Consider the following 26,988-nt stretch of genomic DNA (forward strand, 5'->3'; position numbering starts at 1 on the left):
AAAGAGAGCCTTTAAACAGTGTGCGGACACATGAAACGAGACAGAGGAAGAATTAAGCATGAACATGGATGGAGACAAAAAGGAGAGGTCAGACTGTGGGGTTAAAGAGAGAGAGAGAGAGAGAGAGAGAGAGAGAGAGAGAGAGAGAGAGAGAGAGAGAGAGAGAGAGAGAGAATGTGTTTCCAGTCCAGTGCCTGTTTAGACACTGATCTTTGACACCATTCAGACAATGACTTCGACAAGCATCCTGCAGTGCTCCTACACCATTTTAACCATGATGTTTTGACCATTGTGTGGATTCATGTGGGATGATTACTAATAATAATCTGGATAAAAAACATACTAATTACAGCGATCCCATTAAAAAGAACCATTTTTAAAAACCCTCTGTACCACTAGTGGAATGGTGTTATGAATGGAAAGGTTCCATGGATGTTAAATACTCTATAGGGAACCACTGATGCCAATAAAGGACCTTTATTTTTTAGAGTGTAAGTATGTTCATGCCTTGTCATAATTAGTGTAAATTCGAGATTATGACTAGTGTCCACTCCTGTGAAACACCGATTATTACTTGCTTCAGTTCAAATTAATAGTTAGCACAGCATGTTTGCATATGAAATATAAAAAAAATGACTTGCATTTACATTAGCACAGCTATTGCTGATTGAATGAAATATTAAGCTACCATAGCTACACACAAAATAAAAATGCAACCACAAGCTGACCAAAGGCTGACAAATTGCTTGTCACTGTAATTTCATTGCATGGCCTCTGGTTAGGGCAAGGTGTTACACTTCAGCAAAATGGTAACCACAGAAACTTCAACACAACTTAAACTTGTAAATGTTGAATAACTTAACATCAAACACTAAAAGGTCTTTCTCTTTACTCAAAAACTGATAAATAACACTCAATTTTAATATTTACAATCGAGTTTCAGCAAAGCATGATGGGAACTAAAAATCAACTTAATGCCAACAAAAATTATTTGTGTAATCCCAACTCTCAGAAAAAATACATTTTTCATTTTCATTTGAAAATGAAATTGAATGCTAATGACGATCAAAATACTCATTTTGTTTCAATCATGATAACCCTCAAAGTGGTTTTGGTTTTGAATATGGCTATTTTGACAAGCAGAGCGGTGAGCCGGGGAAACAAAGGTATAAACATATAGGGCCTGTTCAAAAACCCACACATGCGATCTCTGCCACTGGAGAGTGTGTGCATGCAACAGGAAGTAAGTGCGCAAGACTGTCCCAGGTCTTAAAAATAACAAAGCTCATTGCCTTTAAATGACACTAAACCCACACTAAGAGTCTCCCATCATGTTCAGGAGCTCAAGTGCCCTGAAATCACAAGATGTCAAGGAAAACATTCCACTGTAAGCTAAATTAATTAGATATTACATAAAATTTGGTAGTAAAACAAAGTGTTGCACATTTTACTGGTGCAAAGATGGGTAGGCCAACATTTGCAACTGATTTTTTTTCTCTTAAAAGTAGCACTATGTGACTTTTTCCCCTTTAGCAGTTAAAAAACAAAACTGCATGCATTTTGCAGAAGAACATTGTTTTGGTTGTGCTTTGGTGACTGTGTGGATGAATTTGGTCATCCTACTGCTTATAAAGCAGCCACTTCCAAAGTTTAAAGGGACAGTTCATCCAAAAATGAGAAATCTATCATCATTTACTCACCCTCAAGTTGTTCCAAATCTGTATGAGTTTTTGGTTACACTTTATTTCGATAGTCCACTTTAGACATTCTACTAACTATAAGTAACTTTTCAATTACATGTCAACTAACTCTCATTAGAGTATTAGTAGGCTGTAGTAGACTGTCAGACTGTTAGGTTATGGTTAGGTGTTAGGGTTCGGGTTAGGAGAATAAGTTGACTTGTAGTTGCCAAGTTACTTATAGTCAGTAGAATGTATATTGGGGGACCAACAAAATAAAATGTAAGCAAATATTAAGCTAACAGTCTACTAATCCTCTAATGCCAGTTAGGTGACATGTAGCAGCAAAGTGTGCAACACTTTGTGCAACACTTTGTTTGTAGAATGTCTAAAGTGGAGAATAGCAGAATAGCAAAAGGTAGGTTACAACTGTACTTCGGTTTCTTTGCGGGGACACCGCCTGCTATGTCTATCGGCTCGCTTTCGGGATAAACTTTCCGCGACTGCACAACTGGGTTATAGGTTACCAGGTTGAGGTGACAAACGGGTTGAAATTGTATATGGTGTGTGGATTGTGTGAATATAATGCATTTAATACAAGATCTGGCAACTGGTCAACATTAGACAAACATATTGGTCCGGGGTATTATTTTTTAATAACGCAGGTTAAAATACGGGAGATTTACAGGAAAATAATACGGGAGGACGGCGGGAAAGAAGGGTAAAATATAGGACTTTCCAAGCCAAAACGGGATACTTGACAGGGATGGTGTATTGTCTCATTATTAAAATTTTTTTTCATTTTGAACAAAAAAAGTTACAAAGTGCACCTTTAAAATATGGGGTCGTCTGTTAATACTAAACAGACATTTAGAAGTTTATTTTAAAAAGCAAAGTATTGAAAATTTAAATAAAGCTCTGTAAGTATTTACATTTTTTGCAACACTGTAAGTGTGTGGGGATCAGGTAATCAAAAGTTCTGGACACACTTGCTGTCTTCAGGCCTAGTTGAACACTTGGGTTATATACAGGAAATATGTCATGTAGATAAGGGGTGGGGTCAAGTGCAAAGACCGCAGTTGTTGGTATTTGGGGGAGGTGAAGGCTTTCAGAGGATATTACGTATTGCATGTAAAGAACCCCATCAGCCTGTGTCATCTGTTTCATGAGAAAGAAAATGAATGCAGTATTGATTATTCAGTTTTTTACTGAACAAAAACTTACATTTCATTTTTCATTTTTTTTATCATTTTGAAATGCATGAGACAGATATTTTTATAAAGCATGTTAAAATTGTCACTTTTTGAGGGTGAGAAAAAACGTACTGTTTTGTGTCTTTTCCTTTAAATGCAAATGAGCTGCTGCTTCCGGCACAGAGGGCGGAGCTTCAAGAGCTTCCTTTGAACTCACACAGACATGCACTGAAACTTGTAGCCTTTTATGTTCAAACCGGAGTCAGACAATGATGGAGAGACTCAAGAAGAAGTGACAACATGTAAAATGCAACAGGACATTTCTGAATGGTTAGTTGATGAATTTAGGTAGCTTATGTGTAGTTATCTTCTAGTCATTGATATAGTCATATTCTGTCTTGATAATCTATAAATTGCGTTCTGGAAGCAAATATCTCCCTTTGCTTTGAACTTTGAGCGTTGTAATTTTGCAGATGTTGTTTATGCTCAAACAGCAACATTACACACTAACTAAAGTTAGAAAAGTGAAAAAATAATCAACCACCCCTTTAAGTAGTCAACTCTGTTATTTTTTCATTTTGTACAGTAAAAAACAGAATAATCAATACTGCATTCATTTTCTTTCTAATAAACATTTAGTTCTTTCCAGACCTGGAAAACAGGGTTAATAGCTAAAATAATTATAAAGCTGTCAACCCTGTTACCTAAGGCGCAGCTATATCTCATTTAGACTGATATGGCATGATTCATCTATTAACACTTAAAATAAAAAATTTTTTTGTCTAATATAATGTTTAAAATCATACAGAAATGCACTTAAAAAAAAAAAAACTTTAAAATAAGAAAAAGAAAAGTCACCTAAATTACCCTTTTTTGTTTTTCAAAGGCCATACTAATATCTTTGATGAAATGCCAAACTGCATATAGTTTACATGCACATCATACTTTATACAGTGCAGATCAAAAATAGTCAAATATATGTTCCTCACAGACCCAAGAAAACTATTTTCTCAAATACACTGAGTTTTATTTCACCTACAACACAATTTAGCACTGTTCACACATTCATTTTGGCCGAATTAATACAACAACAAAAAAAAACTAGCATGTTTGCATAAGTTGGCTACTTACACAGAACACTGAGAAGTACCTGCAGCAAGTTCATTTTTAAGTCCACAGTGATATCCAGGATCAACATGAGCTCTCCAGTGTATCTGCATCTAGTTCAGTGTGAGCGTGTGTGTGTGTGTGTGTGTGTGCTAGGAATGAATTCTGCTTAATGCAGAGCCATGGGTGGAGCGTGAAGACTAGCTCCACCTCTCTGGATGTAATTTGGGCATAATAGGTTCAACCACACTCTAACCCTACACCCATAACTCTATCCCTCCTCCCATTAGATCCACAGAGGTGGAGCTGGACATCATTTAGCATTATTAAATCATTCAATTCTTAAGTTCTTTTACACCAATCATTTTTATTTTGCATTTTATGTTGAGTGCATACAAGTGAGGGTGAGCTTCTTTTGCATGATCTCCCTGTCATCGACAACAAGTGTTTTGCAGGCTTCTTTTATTCAAAGCTGCAAGAGTGCAAATAAAAAGACTAATTTGTTATGTATACTCAATACATCGAATAACATGAGCTAGAGTGTCAAGAAAAACCTAAGACACTGTTGCATTTTTGTAAAATCTTTATTTTTACCAATCAACACAAAATTACACACAATGTGTTAAAATATCTGCGTTTTTAATTAGCCTACCACACCCATTTTGAGAGTGCTCGATTTTGCCAAGTTTGACGCATTCCTGAGTCAACACATTTTGTTGATCCTGGAACAACATTCCTGTCCGAAAATGTAAGCATAACCCTATCCTTACCCCTAAACCTAACCCTACCCATAAGTTTCCCCTAAAACCAGAGGGAAATAATGGTGAATAACACTGATGTAGAAGCACCTAACTCTGGTTGTAAGCCTAAACTTGACATAAACTGTAAACTTGAAACTCAAATCTGACTGGTTGATTGGAATGTTGATTGGAATGTGCTCACACACACAAACTAAACCCACGTCGACACATTAAAACACAAACATGTATGGTAAAAGCTGGGTAAAAAAGTACACTGAATAGGTTAAAGGGGAACTGAAACGCCCTCAGATCATTTGGACGCAGCTGTGTTCAAGAGGTAAAAACGATATAAATACTGTTCGTTTTCTCACACAAACCGTTCGTTTCGTGTCTTAGGCCATCAATGTGTACTTACGATGGGGAATTGTTTAATTTGGACGATGGGGAATTGTTTTAATCTGGACTCTGTGCATGCTCTTTGAGACAGTGACCACAGACCTGCATTATATGACTGACAGACAAGAACGGTTTGACTTAAAAATATCAAAATTGAAACTTCTGCGGAAAAAAGACACCTACATCTTGGATGCCCTTGAGGTAAGCTAAAACATACCAAACTTTAATTTCAAAGTGAACTATCCCTTTAAGATGGCTGCACCCTAGTACACACTAAAAAAAAATGGTTCTTCAGCGGTTCTTCAGGGGTTCTTTGCGGTGGTTAAGGTGCTATATAGCACCACTACCATTTAAAGAACCTGTTAAGCCCAGTTTGGTTCTTCAGCGGTTCTTTAGCGGTTCTTTGGGGTGGTTAAGGTGCTATATGGCACCTCTTATGGTTCTACATAGCACCATTTGACAAAGGTAGGTGCTATATGGCACTTAAAGTGGTTCCCCTATGATTACAAGCCAATGAACCACTTTTAGTGCTATTTAGCACCATTTTTGTTTAGTGTGTAACATAACAACAAACTAACATCACTGTTTTCCCCCCTTTTAACTACTTCAGCAGTTTTAAGTGCCCTACTACAAATAACAATGATAAGAATGATCTGTTATATCACCTTTACTTCCTTTTTCATTTCAGTTCCCCTTTAAGCTTTCCATTGCGACATGGTGTGTCACAAAAGAATATGATGCAAATCAGTTATCTTTTTCCGAAAGCTGTTGGCGCACACAGAAAACATTTAGTTATATTAATTAAACTGACCTAAGGCTTCATGTGAAAATGGTGCTTAGAGTTTTTAAATGAAAAAGTTGTTAAATGTGCAAAAAAAATATAATTTCATGTTAGTTAATGGCTGTATAACCGACCCGTTTCACAGACGACGCTTTTCCAGAGTAAATCTAGCAATGCTTTTTAAAATATATATATATTTTTTTTAATTAGGTATACAATTTCACATTCATAAATTAAAGTTTACTAATAAAACCCCAACTTTAGGGTTTTATTAAGTGAAGGAAGGCTATAGACCGTATTAGAGACTCTTTGAGGCCATACTGAACAACACGAGTCTAATAAAACCATAACAATGCGCATCAATCTCTTTAAGATATGCTAAGTATTCCGAAATAGCCAGAAGGAAGAGAAAAAGGGAAGATCTGGCCAACAAAAACAAGGATTAAACCAAGAACATAATTTAATCTGCCCCTGGGGCTTGAACAATCACAGCATGAGTCATTCATAATAAGTATTTCACATAGAGGAGTTATAACACTTGTCATCGTACTGCGAGTTTGTGCCATGAGCGAGTTAAACTTCTCAGAAACACTTCTCAAATAGTGGTCTGAAACTAAAACAGCAGGACGTTAGCAACAATAGACAAACTTAAAATGATGTAAAGACTTGTTTCTACTGAAGCAAGTTAGAACGAGACAGGAACTGACAGAGGCATCTCACCCAACCCCCTCTGTCTTTAAGGAGACACATCACAGCTCTCATGCAAGTACAAACTCATTCGTCCATACTTGAGAACGGAGCACAACTGAGCAAGGAGCGATTAAGTCCAACAGTTGTGAGATGCTTTAAAATACAGTAATATTATCATAACCGAGACCTCCAGCAGAACCCGGAAGGCAGCAAACTGAATATCAGTTATTTATCTGTACATTTCGCGGAACCATCGTTGTCATGTGTCCCGTTCATGCAGGATTCTCACACAGACCCTCTTGTTCTGCCTGGTCCTGTTCATTCCCCTTCTGTGGCAACCGCTTTCTCTTGAAGAAGCCAACCTGGTGGGAAATCAGCATAATATTATATTATATTATATAATTAATCACACATTTTTCTGTAATTAATCGTGATTAATCGCACCTAACATTAAAGTTTTTAATATATTTTTATATTGTAATACTTTCACATTGAATCTTCAAAATAATGTAGAAACAACTTAAATATATATATATTTAAAAAATTTGTTTAATGGTATCTTTTTATATGTTTATATGGTATCTTAATGGATTTCCCCCCTCAATTTTAGCCATTAATTATAGCTATTCAACATTACATTATAATTAACAGCTATCAATTTTAACATTTAATAGGCTTTAAAAAAAAATCTTCACATAAACCCATTGTAATAAATGTACTCCTTTAATATATCAGGGCTCAATACTAAGGTTTTTCCTACTGGCCCAGTCGGGCCCGTTCAGGTTTTACCCGGCCTGCTAAGATGCACAAAAAAAGTCATTGTTTCCATTGTTTTTGACCCATGTAACCTTGTAAACAGTGCTTTACGATTTTCTGGTAGGTCTAACATGTAAACATACAGAAATTGAATAATCAATCACTGCACAGTCTTCACTGCATAAATTATAGATTTAATATAGATTAATCCTTATTAAAGAAACAAAAGTTATTCAGTCAAGAGCAGTGAGGGATTTTCTCTTTTTCTTTTGTTCTTTGGGTAACATTAAAGGGATACTTCACCTCTGGAAAGATGAATGTGTATTTAAAATAGGTCATTTATGTAGAAGAAATGTGAAATTATTTTTGAATTTGGAGCTTTCTAGGCTGAGAAAAGCCAGAAAATGTTTTTTTGGCTTATGTGGATGAAAGACATCAACTCCCAGAATGCACTTGCTTCGCTGCGCTTGGATGCCACTCCCAAGCCATGCCTACCGGTAAGAGAGCGCAGTTAAACAACAATGCTAGGCTACTAGTGAGACTCCGTGACGAGTTTGCCCGGGATTTCGAGATCGCCCAAAATGTCCGGGATTCGGCTTTTGCGACTGTTCTACAGTCGCCATTCATTATCTTTACTGTGGCGAGCAGGACGAGGCTGAGGGGCGCGGGAGAATGGTGTGAGGCCGGTGGCGTGATTACCGATGGTCGCGCTGCAGTCAAAGACGCACTGGTCTCGTATCTCTCACGGAGGAGCAGGAATTTTCTTAGCAATGTTAAAACGCACATCAGCCGATCACATGTTAAGCGTTCATGTAAACACTACATTCAGATTCACCAATCGGAATGAATTCAATTAGATTGAAACAAAAGGTGTGCATGTAAATAATGAATGGCGACTGCAGAAAGCAAAAGCAGAATCCCGGACATGTTGGACGATCTCGACGGCCGGACATGTCCGGGAAAAAGAGGATGGTAACCCCTACTACTCAGCTTTCTCCACAGAACAAGAGCCTGCTAGCTTAGCTTTCAAAGAAAGACGGCTGACACTATGTGTACATTCTGTGAGTGAGATCCCACCTCCTATGGGCGAGTTGAAAACATGTGGGACAGCCCCTCCTTCTGGCTGTAGTCTTTAGCCTCTGGCCAAAAAATCCTCCGATGACGCAAAATTACGATTTTTGCGTCATCGGAGGATTTTTTCCAGACAAAAAATACATAAATCTCTCGTCTCAGGGGGATATGAGGGAGGAAAGCACGGTAATTCGAAAATACTACAGGTTTTCTACTAATACAAAGCTTAATGTTAAATCCTGAAGTATCCCTTTAATCACAGACAGCAGCAGGTTTATTAGGCCGCCGTCACTTTAAGAGCTGACACACATGACACGGATCTGACACGGATCCTATTTAAAGGCACACTATGCAAGATTTGTATCTTATTATTACAGCTTCGAAATCATTTCGATGGTAAACAAACTCATAGTAGGGTGAATCATCCCTATAGCAAAGCAGGGGGGACGCCGCTGGCAAAACCAGCAATGCAAGTTTGAGAGGTGGCGCCCCGACAAATCTCGAGAGAATCACGACTTGCTTTACGGCACGACGTCACATACATCAACAACATATGAAGCAGCCTCTATGGAAGACACTCGCACGCATTTCAGACGTGAATCATGGCAGAGTCGACGAAGAAAGCGCGGTCGGAAGAGTGCAGAGACGGCTCTGTGTGAGTGGTTTTACGACAGTAACGTTAAATACAAGTACTCCACAGCGACTCTAGGGGTCGCTGTTTGAGAAAAATGGAAACTGCATAGTGTGCCATTTTGACAAAGGATGCTGCTTTAAATATTAAATAATAAACGAGTTAAACTGAAATCATTTTGACAGCTCTAATTATATTATATTATATTATATTAGAATGAAGCATTTTACTTTGTAAAATGACAGTGCAGTTGAACAGTATTTGTAATTCATGCTAAAACAAAGAGCACATACCTTCCATAGAATCACTGTAGCTAGAACTAACAGGAGGAGTCCGCCAATGACACTTCCTATGATAACACCAATAGGAATATCTCCAATCGCTCCTTCTTTACTGACTGTAATTTTTATCTGCAGCAGAGTCAGGAAAGATTAGATAAAGCATATCAATGACACATAAAGCAATACCACTGTACAGTCCAGACTAGCAAAGGTTGTTTTCAACTTTTTGACAGGACTCCAAAATATGATAATGCCCTTTCCAGAAATATAGTGTGAGAAATATATGAAAAATACTATTTAAGGACAGTATTATAGCTTTAACAATATTATATACAGTACATATTATATACTGCAGACATACATGTACATATATACAGTATTATGTATACATACACTACCGTTCAAAAGTTAGAATAAATACGATTTTGTTTATGCTTAATATTTTTGTGGGAACTATGATACACTACCATTCAAAAGTAATGAATTAAAGAAATTAATACTTTTTATTCAGCAAGGATGTTAGCCTACAAGGATGTATTAAATTGATAAAAAAAAAGTGACAGTAAAGACATTTATAATGTTTCTGCTTCAAATAAATGCTGTTTTTATTTAACTTTGTATTCATAAAAGAAACCTGAACAAATTTATCACTGTTTCCACAAAAAGCAAATAAGCATATTAGACTGATTTCTAAAGGATGTGGACTACATGACCACAAAGGATGTGGACTACATGACCACAAAGGATGTCAGACTACATGACCACATATTTACATATATGTAAATAATTTACATACATTACATATTTTCACAATGGGGTATAAAAGTAAACTCTGAAACATGTCTGAAAAACTTCTGGTTCTGAAGTAAAATTTTCTAAAGAAGTTCAGATATGGAAAAACAAGACTAATGTGCTGATTAAAACAAGCATACCAACTTCCCCATTAGTTCTGCAGTTGAACAGAATGGCTATGGTGGTCAACCAACAGATGCACCAGCTGAAACCAGCCTTAAAAGCAATGAAAAACACTGGTCTTTTCAGCAGTGTTGATCATTGCTCAAACAACTGAAAGAAAGGGTAATGAACTGACCTGTTGTTGTTTGTGTGTGATGACTATGAGATCAGGCTGAGATGTTTCTATTTCAGAGCTTCCAGCCACCAAAACGGTCTGAAAATCCGCCTAGAAGAAGATAAACATGGAGTATGAACTGAAGTATCTGAGAGATATCAGACATGATAAAACAGTTCAAGAGACACTTACAAAGGCAAAAGTGCCCTTCCAGATCCTTGCGGTTATGTTTACAAAGTAGCTGGTTTTCATCTCCAGATCTTTGAGGACACAAGTCATGGGTTCACATTTTGCCGCCTTACAATTCTGGAAACGAACAAATGTATGTTACACAAGTTTGGGTTCAGTAAGACATTTCAGCGTTTTTTTGAAAGAAGTCTCTTATACTCACCGAGGTTACTTTTGATAAAAAAAATACAGTAAAAAGAATAATATTGTGAAATTGTATTACAATTTAAAATAACTGTTTTCTATTTGAATTAGTGGTCGACCGATATTGTTTTTTTGATGGCTGATGCCAATATCTTAGAGAGCAGGTGGCCGATGGCCGATATAAAGCCGATATTTATATATATATATATGTATATATATATATATATATATATATATACAGGGCCTGAATTTCATTTTAGAAAATGGGGGGGGGGAAATCCCCCCTTAGGTGATTCTTATGGGGGGGAATTTTTTATTTGAGGGGGGAGTTTAGACTTTTTTTTTTTTTTTACATTTATCTCGCCTAAATGTTTGCTCACTCATTACAATGGGGTAATTTTGTTCTTAAGAATTTACACAACTCAAGGAAGCTTGATTTCAATCTTTGAATTAAATTGAAAAAAGTAGCACAAATAAATACAATAGAATAAAGATCCCAATAAAGAGAAATAAAGAGAGAAGTGTTTGCTTAGGTCTAACACTAGTATTCAGAAATACTACAGAGACTGTAAAATAACACTGGGTAGTATTTTAGTCCTGACTAAATTAAATACATTAATCCTGATTCCTTAAAATGAAAGCTATGTTTTGTTGTTTTGACAACCAAATGAATGACAGACACATATGGCTGCTGTCCCTTTAAGAGCTATAGTGCACGGATCCTGTGTTCATTATACGGTCACGTGCGATATATGCTCATTTAAGACATAACCGACTGTGTTTAGAGGATACTCACCAAGACCGAAATTGACATCATTTTCGTATGTTTTTGACTGTTAAAGCGATATAATCCACGAAAAATAACTTTTGTTACCCGCGAGCTGTTTGTGAGGGGGCTTTACTCTGTATGTGTGCAGAGAGAAAAAAACATCTCTCAGACAGCGCGCAAGTACTGAATAGTTTAAAATCGCGTGAATGTTTAAACTGGTAAGACTTAAAAAGACGTGCAAATGGTAAACTTTAGTTACTCATGATGCAATGCTGCATGCGATTATGCAAGTGACAATTCCGTCTATCCCGACTCCCGAAACGCGAGTGTATTATCGCCGCCTGCAGCGCTTAACGAGCTGATAGAAGACGCAGCACCGCTGAATCACTCGCGCTGTTTGTGAAATTGCGTCTCGCTGACAGTTTTAAAATGACTGATTTGATTGTATAATCTGTGTGGATTAATTTACAAATACAACCTACATGCTTAAGTGAATCAATGTTTGCGGGAATTTCCCGCATTATAAGTGGGAGACCTGCGGGAATGATACAAATTATGCGCAATACCCGCGCCGAAATTCAAGCCCTGAATATATATATATATCTTATGAAAGCAAACGCTTTACTTTTTCGCACACCATTTTCTTTGTTTACCAGTTCTGTCTAACAAAGTATAGATATGACTGACAGGTCGTAAACTAATGAAGATGGAGAATGTGAGTGAATGCTGTGTGATCAGCGCCGCCCGCCAAAATAAAAGTCTGGAGCGCCGTCAAAATAAAAGTCCCATTTCCAACACATCGGCAAAATCAGAAAAACGTATCGGCCAATGCCGATATTTCAAAAATGGTAATATCGGCCGATATATCGGCGTTGGCGATAATCGAATTTGAACCACTAATTTGAATATATATTAAAATGTAATTTATTCCTCTGAACAAAGCTGTATTTTCAGCATCATTACTCCAGTCTTCAGTGTCACATGATCCTTCAGAAATCAGTCTGATATGCTGACATCAATACTTTTAAACTGTATTGTATGTGCTGATTGTGCAAGAAGGCCTATGTTGCACTCTGTAAATTTCACATTAACGCACACACACACACATACTGACCAGTTCTGTTGTCCCTCTAAAGCTCTGTTTAGTGAAGCTGGCAGTGTAAGTTTTCTCTCTGATGTTTAACGGGTCAATGAGGGCTTTGCTGTCACACTGCACATTTACAACCTGCGGATCAGAAACACCGCTTAAATTATCATTTTCATTTTGATCCCAGCCTGGGATTAACAGCATAATGTCAGTGAAACTATTGAAGCTGTACTTTTTAATCGAGCGTTAAACTTACAGGTGCTGTTTTGACTGAAGTCACATATAGTAAATGGTTTCCAGCCTTAGTGCTGGTGGGCAGTGAGACGGTCAGCTGAGCCTGATCGATCGGGAAGGTTCCAGTCGAAACCTGCAGAGAGACATGCTTCAAATAGCTATCGCATATTTCACATTGCAAACACTAGAGGGAACTCGGGACATATTAGTATAATATTATTACATTTTTAATTGTTTTGACTCACTCGTAATGTTATGTTGAATTCTGGGCCGATGTCATTGAAATCTGAGACTGTGTGTTTGACTTGATCCTCAGCACCAATGACGCAATAATCCAAGCTTATGTCTCTTGAAATATTATTTAAAAGATTTATTTTTAAAACACCAAAAAATTTATAATAATTATATATATATATATATACACTTTAACATTATGATCTGATTAAGGTTGTCAAAGCATCATAACATTAGTCCTGACCTGGTGAGGATGATTTCGGCATCATACTGAACTGGGATGGATAGAGAGACCTTGTTATCTGATGTCACTTCCTCCTTACTGTCACTGGAAAATATTATGCAGGGTTATTCACAGGCTAAACAAACAGATGCACAAAAGTTAAAACAGAACTGTCTTAAAATAGTGTCTTTACCTTTGCACTTCGAAGTTCACAACAGCATTTTTCTCTAGTTGATTCAGGTTGAAATCAAAGTTGATCTCGTATGTTACCTAATGAGACAAAATGGAATTATTACAATGTGTTTTCATGTTATATAGGCACTTTCCATAGACAATGATTTTTATACAGTACAAACTGTATATTCTGTCCCCTTACACTAACCCTACCCCTAAACCTACCCAGGTGAAAAGGAAATATATTTAAATTGTGTTTATTTTGATATATTTAATGCATTTTAAGTGTATTGTATTAAATATATATTTAATTGTGTTATTTTGGAACCTATTAAAGTATACTAAATGTACTAAAATATATATTTAAGTTCAATTTTAAGATAATAGTAATATATTTTATTATACTTAATTGTGTTAAAATGGCCCTATTTTAAGTACATTTAGTGTATTTTATTAGCATTTCTTTATATTGCATTTTTAAAATATTTAAAATTTACTTTAGAAATACAACTTAAGTATATTTTTAATTTTATATTAATGTGTTCCTAGTATATTTTAAATATGATATCAGCTTATTACTAATGTATTAGTAGAACAATATAAGACCCACTTTTAGTACATTCAAAATGTATTTTTTCTGCAAACCCATTCTTTATGAATTTAATATATTCTAATGTATTAAAAGTAGTAAAAAAATATGTTTTAAAAACACATACTTAAAATATTAATGTGTTCCCAATATATATTAAATATGATATTAGCTTATTATTAATGTATTAGTAAAACACTATAAGACCCACTTTTAGTACATTCAAAATATATTTTTTTATGCTAAACCATTCATTATGAAATTAATATATTTTAGTGTATTAAAAGTACAGTTAATATATATATTAAAAAACACACAGAAAAAATATTTGTATAAAACACAAATACACTTTGAAAGATAGTAAACTTTAATGAACTAGTACATGAAAAATAAACAAAATACATTAACATAAAATGCATCTGTATAACAGAACAAACAAACAAAGTGATATAAAAAAAGATAAAGTTTTAATTTATTTAGAATTTAAGAATTTAGTTATTAAACTTGGAGTTGGCTTCATTGTTGCACTTTCTTCGGATTAAGGCTCTCACCTCAGACACTGTCGTGGTCGGAAACTGTTTGATCACAGTATCTTTGAAAAGGGAAAAAGATTATTATTATTTTTTTAAATATTAATGCAAAATGAACATCTGTAAAATGTAACTGTTCCCTTTCGAAAGGGAATTGCACTGTGTATAGGCGCCCCTTTTATACTTCTTTTTTATACTTTATACTTAACAGTGTTTTTGGTTGTCACCAAATTCAATTGCTGTGATTTTATGGCTTTTCTCAGCTGTTCTCAGGGAACCAATGTTACAGTCGTAAAGACAATTTTTTAATATGGCATGTAATGCTTAGTTCATATATTTTAAAAGTAGACATTCAATATAAAATGTTAATATAATGCAAATAAGGAGTTCAAAAAGAACAAACATCAAGAGCCTCATTTATAAATGTTGCGTACACACAAAAGAAGGCGTACGCCGCTCTCTACGCAATACTTTATTTATAAAAATACTTTATACTACGCAATACATTATTTATAAAAAGCAAACTTGACAGGAAAAAGAGCGGCCCTTCACGCAAACTCTGACCCAGGCGTACGCCCAAAAACGGGTGAAATGAGAAATTGCAACAACGTTGGCAGATGGAAGAAACACGTGAAAGTGTGTGAAACTGTAGACCGTTGTGTAAAAGAAATGACAATACTGCCTCTCATAAATAACATGAAGCTTGCTTCACAAAGCAAGTCTTAAAATTAACAGCCTAACACCCGTTTGATTGATCTGCAGTGTAAAACAAACAAAATCAAAAGAAGATTACCTAACAGAAATGCAAATTAACACATATTTGCAAAAGGATTGTTCTGCAATAATATTGGCATTATGCAATTTATTCTCATAAATAATATGGTAAACAGAACAAAATCAACTGATATTTTCGTCAATTTGTCCGTCTGGTGGAGCAAATAGGCCTAGATGCAATTATAGACAGATAGAAAATCTAAATAAAATTATAGAGAAAGATAATATAAATATAATTTCACTCAGCCTAGCCTATCACTTAAAGCAAATATATCCACAGCCACACCCTAAATGTCCTCACCAGCGGCCACGTTGGATCGTTTAGTGAAACTGACACATATCGGCAGATGAAGTAAAACCATAAGTCTTCAGTCATAATGATAAATGTTCACAATAACGCTTTAAATAAAATAATGAGCTAAATTGTTTTACTTCTATTTAAACATTTAGATTAATCTCATTAATGGAGTTATACACTTATACTATGAAATGTAGGCTACTGAAAAGATATAGGCTATATATATATATATATATATATATATATATATTTATATATATTAGGGATGTGCGGTATACCGGTACTGCAAAAATACTGGTATATATTATATTTCAAACGGTACAATATCATCATTTCGGTATTTAATACCGAATATTTAATCATATTCGGTATTTTTGCTGAATTCGGTATTTAATGCGCTGCTGTTCCTAAGTGCGCTAGTTAAACTGACGCGGGTCACGCGAAACCGGCAAACATGACAACGAAGGAACACAATGGATCAAGCAGATGAAGCTCATTCTAATTTCTAGACGTCCGAAATTAATAAATAGGGCAGTATGAGTGAAATAAGGCATTACTTTGCCTACAAAAGTAATGAGAAAGTCAAAGCAACAGACCTCAATGCACCGCTCTGCAAACATTGCTTTAAATAATGTGTTTTGCCACGAGAGGAAACGCATCAAATCTGTCACTTGCTCATCCCGACTTGTTCAAAGAGTTCAGAGATCGACAGGTCAGTCCATCAGTAAACTGATTTAATGTAGGCTTTTATTCACAACACTGAACAGCGCACATACATAAGAGCTTATCAACTAAATGTGATACGGTAAACACGAAAGCTAAAATCTGCTCACATGACACGCTAGAACCAATTCAGTTTAGGTCTCATCATTTTTACACTTTGAAACAATCATATATTAATTGAATTTGAATGGATAGAGACAAGTAATATTAATTTTAGTAGTGATAGTAAAATGAATGGCATATTACTGCCGCTGTGGCAAACCCTAGATGAATAAACCAAAAGAGAGAGTTAAAATAGTCTGCTAGTTTGTCAACATCGATTAGGTAACCTGACCTAACAGTATTATAGCATTTATTAAGCTAGATCAATCAGTAATTATTATTTAAATATATTAATACATGTTTAGCATATTAACATTACTTTATGCAATCGATTAAACTAATATGAACCCAAACACAAACCAAATAGGATGAATAAATGCTATAAATGTTGATAATTCTGTTGACGCATGACAGCTAATGGTTTAAATGTCATTTCACTATGATATTATTATTCTAAATTAATCTATAATTATATATATATATATATTAACTTATTTTAATGGTATAATTTTTTTTTTTTTTTTAATCAAAGTTTAACCTACTGAATATATGTTCCCTGACTGTATTTTTTATTTTTATTTTTTTTACATTTTGATACTTTTTCTTTGCACATTTGGTACTGGAGTTTAAAGCATTGTTTTTCAACCAAATTTTTCAATTAACTTAAATTGTGAGGCTGTTTTTTATGACCTGTGGTATCGATTAAGTATCGATACCGAGGTATTAGGTTCTGGTACCGTACCGAAGCAAAAATTGTGGTATCGGAACATCCCTAATATATATATATATATATATATTCATTAAATAGCCTATCACTATTTGATTAATTTATTTAAAAACAGTGCAAGGATATGCTACTAAATTATTTTTATTAACGTAATGTGACGGACATCCACATTTCATATTTTCCTAACATTTTGTACCATTAAACGTTATCATGTGGATTAATAATCATATGCAAATGGGGATATGCATAGTAAAACTAGGCGTTTCACGGACTATTTATGGGCAACTATTGGTTCTGTGCTTACGGACGTCCTATGTTTCATCCGTACGCCACTTCTGACGCAAATCCTACGCAAAGCTATATAAATGAGGCCCTAAGTCTGGCTGAACAACAGTGAAGTCTACATGTTATGTTACTGTATCATAGGCAATTTAACTGATTAACTGAAACAGTATACCCATTCAACAAGTATAATAATTATAATGCATAATGCCAATATTTAATATTAGAATTAATATTTGTTTTTATCAGTCCCCTTTTAACTTCAAGACCAAATAAAAGTGATGTACAAAAACACATACCGATGAGGGCTTGCACCTTGTGAGGGTCCAACTGGTCTTTTGATTGAGTCCCGGATTTACCAGTAAGGGTGCATCTGGCTAAAATTTCTCTTCCAAAAAGTACAGTGGCCAATTCTTGAGTAAAAAGAGAAGCTCGTGACTTGTTCAGTCTGTCATAGACTCTTTTAGGGATTTTTACATCAGAATCACAGAGGGAAATCTAAAAAACAAACATAACAAAAAAAAAAACATCAATATATTCCTTTATAATTCAATTAAAAAGGTATAATTTTTTTACTTGATTCAGATCACTTACTGAAGTGTTCATGCACAAAAATACAGATAAAACGATACAAATACCACTTTTCTTTATCATAAAGAATTTTACCATTTCTGAGGTTTCAGAAAGACACATCTCATTTGAATTTGGGCTTGAGCTGAGTGGGCCTCTCTTCATGGACTCTAGGACCTCTTTGAGAGATGCTACTATCCCTGGAAGATCTACAAGACAAAATTAAGATGCGTTATACAAAGTAAGGGCAGGACAAACACTAATTTATGTTTTTCCTGTGTACATGTACTTGGTCTCTTTTTTAAATGCTGACATATATTTTGGGTAACACTTTATTTTGATAGTCCACTTTAGACATTCTACTAACTATAAGTAACTTTGCAACTACATGTCGACTAACTGTCAATAGAGTATTAGTAGACTGTCTGCTTAATATCTGCTAACATTTTGTTTTGTTGGTTCCCCAACAGACACTACTGACTATAAGTAACTTGGCAACTACAAGTCAACTTATTCTCCTTACCCAAACACCTAACCATAACCTAACAGTCTACTGACAGTCTACTACAGCCTACAAATACTCTAATGAGAGTTAGTTGACATGTAGTTGAAAAGTTACTTATAGTTAGTAGAATGTCTAAAGTGGACTATCAAAATAAAGTGTAACCATATTTTGAAATGAAACATTACTGTAACTTCCATGTTATTATTGCAGTAATTAATCAATATTAATAAAGACAGAAAATTCCATTAAAAATTACAAGTTGGTGGCAGCTGGTACACTTGATGCTACGACTTGATTAAATGTAAAAAAAAAAGCACAAGCATATAAATGTATAACAGTCATGTTTATAAAAGCTTCATAAATCTGGAGAAAATAACACATGCTACTGTATTATCTGTATTATCAGAAAATCAAATTTTTTTTTCAGTCTGTCTTAAAGCAATACTTGGCCATAGCTGTTAAGAAAATCACCGTGATGACTTTTCCTCCCCATGCTCCCTTTAACTGATCAAACACAGACACCTCCATGAGGCATCATATTAGCTTCAGCTAAAAAAAATAGTGTAGTTTTTTAAAGTATTTTATTATCTAAAATTGAAAGCTTTAAAAAAGACGCTAAACTTTTCTACTTTCTTATAGACAAATCAATGTTACGGACTAAATTACAAGCTACTGTTGAATCATATGAAGAGTATATAGTAATGTACGTACATAAAAAAAGGAAGAAGGCATCACTACAAATTAGCATAGGTCATGCTTTTCACCTTAATTCATACTATAAAATTTGTTTGTCCGTTGCGACAAGTTAGATTTTGTTTTAAATAACAAACCTTTACCTTTCAAAGCTTTGACAACATCAGCATCAAGCTCAACATTGGTTTTCCGGGGAGATGTATTCTGCAAAAGACTTCTATCTCCATATTCATCGTCACTGTCTAGTACAGCCTGTATTTGATACATTGGACACAAGGTTAGAAGAGGCTCAATTAAACATTTTGCTTAATTAAACATAATTACATTTCTAATTAATGTGTATATTATGACTCTATGGAATTCAAATACAAATCTAAATTTGCATTATTCAAATTTGTTGAACAGATTTAGTGAAATGAGAAAACATTTTTAGAAAATGTTTTACAAGTAATAAATATGTTTCCAGTCTTAATGATTGTAAACTAAGAAATCAGACATCTGTAATAGAACATTTTGCTGCTTTAGGAATCTCCTTCTAAGACAAAGTGTAGACAAGTTTGTTCTTGGTTGAAGTAACCTCTTGTTGATGTTTGAATTATTACCTCTTTAAACCCGCACCCATAAACGGTTTGGGAGTTGAGCATGCCTGTTCTTGGTATTGTTTGAATTATTATCAAACAAAACTGAGGCTAGCTAAACCCCCTCCTCCTAATCCGCGCAATAACACCCCAAACCCCACCCCACATCCGGTGACTGTCTGGAATAGTCTGTTATGTTTCGTTCTTGCGGGTTAACTCTGTTTGTAGCTTAAATGTTTTTTTTTTCTGTCTTTGTGGAGACTAGGCTGTCTGAAGAGACAGCATTTTACAGTGTGTTCAGGGGACAGCAACCCGGTCTCATCCCAAGACGTCACATACTTACGTGTCTTGACCATACGGCAACATGCGACGCAAAGGGTACCACTATAACGTCAATATGAGACGGAGACATAAGCGCACCAGCAGCGCCTCCTAGCGGTACCCCTAACCCATACCCAAACCTAACCATTAACCACCGTTTTGGGATGAGACTGTGTTAGGGACAGGCAACTAGAGGATGGTGAGGAGATGTTTGTGGTTGGTGAAAAAAAATGTTTGGCATAAAAAAGGTGTGAGATCACTTAAAGCACCTTTAAACCATAAGGATTGAAGAATCCAAAGTTAACTTGACATTTAGAGCCACAATGTTTTACTTTAATTAGAAATAGATCAGAGGGGGAAAAAAACCTGAAATGTTGGAACAGAAACAATGCTTACTCTCTTTTTTGTTGGTCTAGGTATGTTTTCAAACAAGTCAATTTCAGTGTTATCTGAATCATCCGACATTGGAGTGGAGGTTACAGGAGCTGCTTTTTTTCTTTTCAAATCCTGAAGGTCTCTTTTCAACTGGTCTCCCATTGCAACAGCAGCTGCACTTTGAGATGTACTTGCACTCTTAAAAAAAACACATTGTAATTAACATAAAAAGGCAGACAAGCGATTTTAAACACAATTATCCTGAATGTTAAGTTAATCCACAACCTTTACGGCCTCAGATGTTTTTTGCCCTTTCAGAATGGTGGTCTTCCAGATGTCTTCACCTCTCTTAAAAGCATCTCTCTTTACAACTAAGTCCTTGTAAACATCTGTAATTACAATATATATATATATATAAACAAACCAATAAAGGGATATCCAACGTGAAGTTAGTAATTCCTCATTGTCATCATTTATTCACTCTCATGTCATTTATTCTTTCATCGTATTTAAAAACAAAATAAATATATTTTTACAAGGTTTTTTTTCCATTACAATTTTGAAAATTTTCATTGTAATGAAAAAAATTTCATTACAATGTTGACATTTTTTTTGGGGGGGATGGGGGGGCTACCCTTTTAGAAAACTCTAATCTAGGTTGCGCACCAGTTTTAAGGATGCTATTGTATGTTTTGTTCATAATTAGTTACTACTTTTGAAATACAATATAGTATTTGAATAGAGAAGATATGAGGATTTAACTTGACATAACTCTGAATTGAACCATGTTACAGAAATAAAAGAGTAAAATAACACTTTTACAATTTCCAAAATAATCATATTTCTGTTATTAAATTTAAAATTTTAAAATACATCCTTAAACGCCTTTTCTATATAAATTCCAGAAAGGATACGAGAAAATAATATTTTTTACTAGCCCTAACAAGTAGATTAAAAACATTCAATGATAAAATAATAATATTAAGTAAACCAAAAAGTATAATAATGAATGAATCATATTTTTATTTTTAAAATGTAATAACTTAACAAACATCTCAAGGATCTGTTATATCCAACATTATCACGATTTCAACTCACACAGGTGGAAAAAAAATAGTTGTTTGTTATTTTTCACCAACGAAAAGTTATAAACAAAGAGACTCAACTAACTTACTCGACTTAACATGACCTGGCGGTTTAAATATATATATATATATTTTTAACTTTACAATAGTGACTATATATATATATATATATAAAACTCTTATATCAATATTTATTTCCGTTTTAATTTTACAGTACAAGTTATTTAATTGGTTTTGTTACAAAACTTTTGTAAAAGCAGTGGATGACTACGTTCGCTAAGACCCGCCCCCCTTAGTTACTGTCGCTACGCCCGACAAGCTACGCCGCTCTCATGCCCACACCATGTTCTAATGCAGGGAAAATACATCGTGGAGCAGAGAGCAGACTGACAACACGCTGACAGACAGGACAGACCAGCTTAATTTTCGGTTACTTTTTATAGTATACATATTAAACAAAAGCTAACCTTTCATATTTGAACATTTTTAAAAATAAATGTAAACAATAAATACCGTTTTGTGGGTCTTTAATGTGTCTGTCACCTCGCTGTAGGGCATCAAATAAAGCTGCTCGTGAACCAATCATCTCTTCCTTCTAGTTCAGTTATAGCATTCAATAAACATGAAATAAGATAAGAAGGGATGTTGTTTTATTCGCAGAAAGACGTTAGTAGTACACTCCGTTTCTCAAGTTTAAATCCTCCCATGTTAATCTCCCATCTTGTCTAACTGAGTTGTCGGAAAAAATGGCGGATGGCGAAGTATGATTGGTCAGATCACCTGTCAATCAAGCTCCCTACGAACGGTCAAATTGACATGAAAATCGACAGCCTAATATTACCAAATAGCCTAACATTTTCTAGAGTTAAATATCATAAATCTGTATATTTACAACACAAGACAACATTGTATTATGTTCACTGGGTTAAGTTGATGTTACTTATTGTCTAAGTGACAATCGATCATACCTTAATGTGGTGTAATAATCACAATTAACAACCATTTAGTTTTTTGCAAACACAATGTGCCATATTCGCACAGTTATTTTATGTCAATGCCTAGAATAACAATTTACTAAATTGATAGCTAGACGTTGCTCTCTTTAGTGTCAAGTTAGCGGTAAAGTTATCCATATAGGCTATCTCATAGACTATAGCATCGGCATCAACTTCTGAAAATATTTTCTAAACACAAAATTTGAATAAAGCCACTTATATTAATCACTAACAATTATAAACTTACCACCAAGAAGTAGGATTTTTGCAGGCAGTATCTTGATCTGTCCGTGTCGGCTTCGACTTGGCAGGCGCACCTCTATGTAACCGTCTTCACTTTCGAATTGTTCGCGGGAGTTGACCTGGTTTTCTTGTTGTCTGTGTTCTCTTAATATAATATCGGTGCTATCCACTTTCACTAGGTCAGAGTCAGGGAAATAATACAGTGCATAGTTTGGAAAAGACATGATTCCTGATGTTGAAGTATCCATATGGCTGGCTAGTTGGAAATGTAATACATAGCCTACAGTAGGCCTATCCGTTGCCCCGCCTGCCAAATTGCGCCAACTTGAACTTTGAAATGGCGTTGTGTGATTGTACGATTGGTTTGAAATGCTTGGCTCTGATTGGTCTAAATGAATGCACTGCGAATTACAGCCTATAACAGTTTATTATTATTATTATTATTTTTAATTTGAATTTGACGCATTGGTCTTACATTACACCGAAATCTGTTGGTGAAATAGCATTTGGTACCGAAGTGTATAAATACAAAGAAATGAAGAAATACAAATCTTTCCTAATTACACAAGATGAAGAGATTCCGAAAACGACAGAAAAACGTCGCCTTAAGAAGCTGGATACAAAAAATAAAGAGGTAAATGACTTTTATTTTTAATCGCTGTTTTAAACATTTAATTGTCCTGCACTGTTTCAATACAACACTATTAATTATTTATTATTAGATGTGCATAGTATTTCTGCAGTGGAAAGGTTTCCAACAATGCTTTATTTTTCTTCCAGGAATTGAAACAAATCTTTATGCCATTTCTTTCTATTCAGAATTCATCCCATGATGGTTACAAGAACTATATGTCAATAAATGTTGCTGAATTTCCAAAAACAACTAAATACCGGAGAAGGAAAACACCGGTAAAATTGTTATTCCGTCAGGTTTGAAGTAATATTAATTAATAATAATCCTGACGCCACTATTATATGATTAGCCTAAGTGTCTTTTACTTAGTCTTGTAAGGAGAGTAATGTTAACATCAACTTGTTGAATTTTAGCTTTCGGTTAATTGCGAAAGCAATGAGGCAACCAAGGAAAATGACAGTGTCCACAATTCTCCGTGCCCAAGACCAGCAAAGAGATACAAAATGGAAGACCAAGTGCAGGAAAAAGTTGAATGGGTAAGTATGAAATATTGTGTCAACATCAGTTTATTATATAAAATTAAAAATAATTTTTGGTATTAAGTCTGTGAATTATCTAAGAAATATAAATATATATATATTAATAAATGTAGAATGAATATATATATATATATATATATAATAGAATGAATATATAATTATATATTCATTCTATATAATTATATATTCATTCTATTTATTACATACTTCGCAGACTTAATACCAAAATTTTTTTTTTTTTTTACACATTGCATGTCCATCAGGAAGTCATTCATCTTTCATACAGAACATTTACATTTATCTTTTTTTAGAGTATTAATGTGAACAACATTGATCAAAGAGGGCAGCCTAACCAGTTCAACTTGTGCCAGTCTCTTGAGAGTATTCATCATCAAACAAACATTAACTCTCAGGTAAATATTTTTTATTTATTTATCACATTAACAATTTGCATATGTGGCCATATGGCTTATGTGACAATACTGTCATATCATATCATGAAAATATTATATATTTCATGCCTTTGTTGTCTGTTACAAATTAATATTTAAAAATAAAAAATTTATCATAATTGTGAAAGTGTTACATGTTTATTTTTCTTTGTAAATTCAATCATTATTATTAGTTAATTGTATTAATCTATTATTTGTTTAGAGCTTTAATTCCTTTGGGGCAATTACTTTAGACTGTTTTTATATTTTCATATATTCAGACACTTAATATATGGTATGTATTAAACAGTTACAGATTAGTAACTGGGACAGCTGAGTACAGTCATAATTCTAACAGCTGAGGGAGGCTGTTGTGAAGCAATAATATAACTAATATCAGTATTTTAAAAGTGTTAATTTAAATTGTTCAACACAAAAGTTGATGCTTGAAAAACTCAGACATGCATCTATATTTAACAGATAATTGTAGATAAGCCTGTTTGTGAGGGACGCCCTGACCACAATGCTGATTTGAAACAAGAACCAGAGATACCTAACCTTGATCATGGACCAAACTCAAATCCATCACAGGTATTGTAATAAAGTATTTATCGTGTGGCTTTGTGTGCCATCTATGAGTAGTAGCCATGTAATAAATTACATTTATAATTATATCAAACACAAAGTTATCTAGCTTTGTAGCATTTACATGCTGGCTCTTCCAAGGACCATGAGTCAATGCAAGTTGCATGTGCAATATTTGCATTGGTGTTTTTCATCTCTCGGCAAGTTTTCTTAGAAAAAAAAGAAAAGGTAGAGAGGTAGAGCATGGGCTAATCTTTGTTTTAATTCAGATTATTTTATTTTAAAACTTTGAGATAGATCACTGGGCCTGGCAGTGGGCCATTACGAAATAGCCAAGACTAATTGTCACCTGATACCAAATAAATTCAACTTCATAAATAGGCCTTTATCCATTGCAAACATATTTTATTATTAGTCTTAAAATGTCCATAACATAAAATCATTTTAGAGCCACAACATTGTCAACATATTATAGTTTGACTTGTACTCCACTGCGCAGATTTCTAAACACATGCTTCACAGTGCCGGTGAATAGCGTCTTGAGCTCAAACAACGCTAAGAGAGCGCTTACGAATGGTTCAAACCAACCTTATGAAAGTGTGACTTACAGAAGCAGACTGATCTCATGATATAGCGTATGTATGACACGCCAATTCGTATTTCCATTTGTGGCTTGTTTTCAAGACACATAATTGGCAATTGCTTTTTAGCATGTTTATCAACGCCGTTTGGCCTCCATTGACTTAACATTAAATTACTATAAATATATATGACCTACCCCAACCCCGTCCCTAAACCTAACCGTCACTGGGGTTAAGAACATTCATGACTCTTCCCCTACCATCCTAGAAAAAAAAAAATATCGCTCCCCAGATATAGATATACATTTTGCTATAACATTTAACAGCATAGACATACACGCGGAATCACATCATACACGCGGATAGCTCGAAATGCATATAGATAACACGTCACTCGGCTTTAAAAGTGGCGTGTATATTTACGCAAACATGATGTCATGTTGTACAGAAGATATACTTAGAGTACTAACGTGTCATCATGCCATAAAGTTAAGAGAGAGGTTAAGGAATAGGTTAAGAACTACTTAGCAATAAGAACGTTTTGGTGAACCAGGCCCTGTTTATGTAGTTATTCAATTGTTTATTATATTATTTTTTATTTATTTTCTTCCTGTAGAAATCAGATGAAGAAGAACTCATTTACCCAGGAGCACCTATCTCCAGAGGACAGAGTCTACTTCTTTTGATGTCCTTCATTTTGAGACACAACCTCACAGGGACAGCTCTTGAAGACCTCCTCAAATTGTTTAATGAACATTTCCCAGGATCAGTTCCAGCTACTTCTTACCTATTTCATAAAGCTTATGGGCAGTATGGACAATATGAAACACATTTTTACTGTTCTGGATGCACCAACTATATAGGTAAGGTTAATGGTCAGACACAATGTTCTGTATGTCACATGTTGTTCGATGCTGACACAAATTTAAAAAATGGTTTGTATTTTCTGGTTTTGAAATTATCTAGCCAAATTAAGGACATTCTGGAAAATCCTAAGAATACATTAGAAAGAAAAATGTCAAGTAATGGCATTATTAATGACATACATTCCGGAATAGAGTATGAAAAACTAATCAGGAGTGGTAAAATTAGTGAAGAGGATGTGAGTTTACTGTGGAACTGTGATGGTATCCCAGTTTTCAAGAGCTCCAATTGTCAGCTATGGCCAATTCAGTGTCAGATCATTGAACTTGACCCAAAAGAACGCAAAAATAATATCTGCATACCATGTATTTGGTTTGGAGAGAAGAAACCCAATATGACAACTCTGTTAACTCCATTTGTTGATGAGCTTCAAGAACTGGAGCAAAATGGAATTAAATGGTCAGACACACAGAGCCA

General features: G+C 34.6%; 2 protein-coding genes and 1 long non-coding RNA gene across 3 annotated transcripts in view; 1 reads left to right on the forward strand and 2 right to left on the reverse strand.

Moving 5' to 3' along the window:
• itga2.2 (integrin, alpha 2 (CD49B, alpha 2 subunit of VLA-2 receptor), tandem duplicate 2) overlaps window positions 1-4,130 on the reverse strand; it is a 29,218-nt gene extending 25,088 nt beyond the window's left edge. Inside the window, exon 1 of the mRNA XM_082157725.1 lies at window positions 4,004-4,130. Coding sequence (XP_082013851.1) covers window positions 4,004-4,070 — 67 coding nt within the window. The 5' untranslated portion in view covers window positions 4,071-4,130. The remainder of the gene's footprint in view (window positions 1-4,003) is intronic.
• A 10,354-nt stretch (window positions 4,131-14,484) lies between these two features.
• Window positions 14,485-19,974, reverse strand: LOC309489158 (protein insensitive-like). The gene is made up of 4 exons (XM_082157733.1): window positions 19,424-19,974; window positions 18,179-18,291; window positions 17,812-18,010; window positions 14,485-14,668 (listed from the first exon to the last, which is right to left on the reverse strand). The coding sequence occupies exons 1-4, from the start codon at window positions 19,545-19,547 to the stop codon at window positions 14,568-14,570; spliced, it is 537 nt and encodes a 178-aa protein (XP_082013859.1). The 5' UTR covers window positions 19,548-19,974; the 3' UTR covers window positions 14,485-14,567.
• A 4,007-nt stretch (window positions 19,975-23,981) lies between these two features.
• LOC309489162 lies at window positions 23,982-25,482 on the forward strand. The gene is made up of 3 exons (XR_014202358.1): window positions 23,982-24,047; window positions 24,362-24,463; window positions 24,962-25,482. It is a non-coding gene; the product is annotated as an uncharacterized lncRNA (long non-coding RNA).
• The last annotated feature ends 1,506 nt before the right edge of the window (window positions 25,483-26,988 follow it).

Source organism: Leuciscus leuciscus (assembly GCF_965113295.1).
Source record: "Leuciscus leuciscus genome assembly, chromosome: 24".
Lineage (NCBI taxonomy): Eukaryota > Metazoa > Chordata > Actinopteri > Cypriniformes > Leuciscidae > Leuciscus > Leuciscus leuciscus.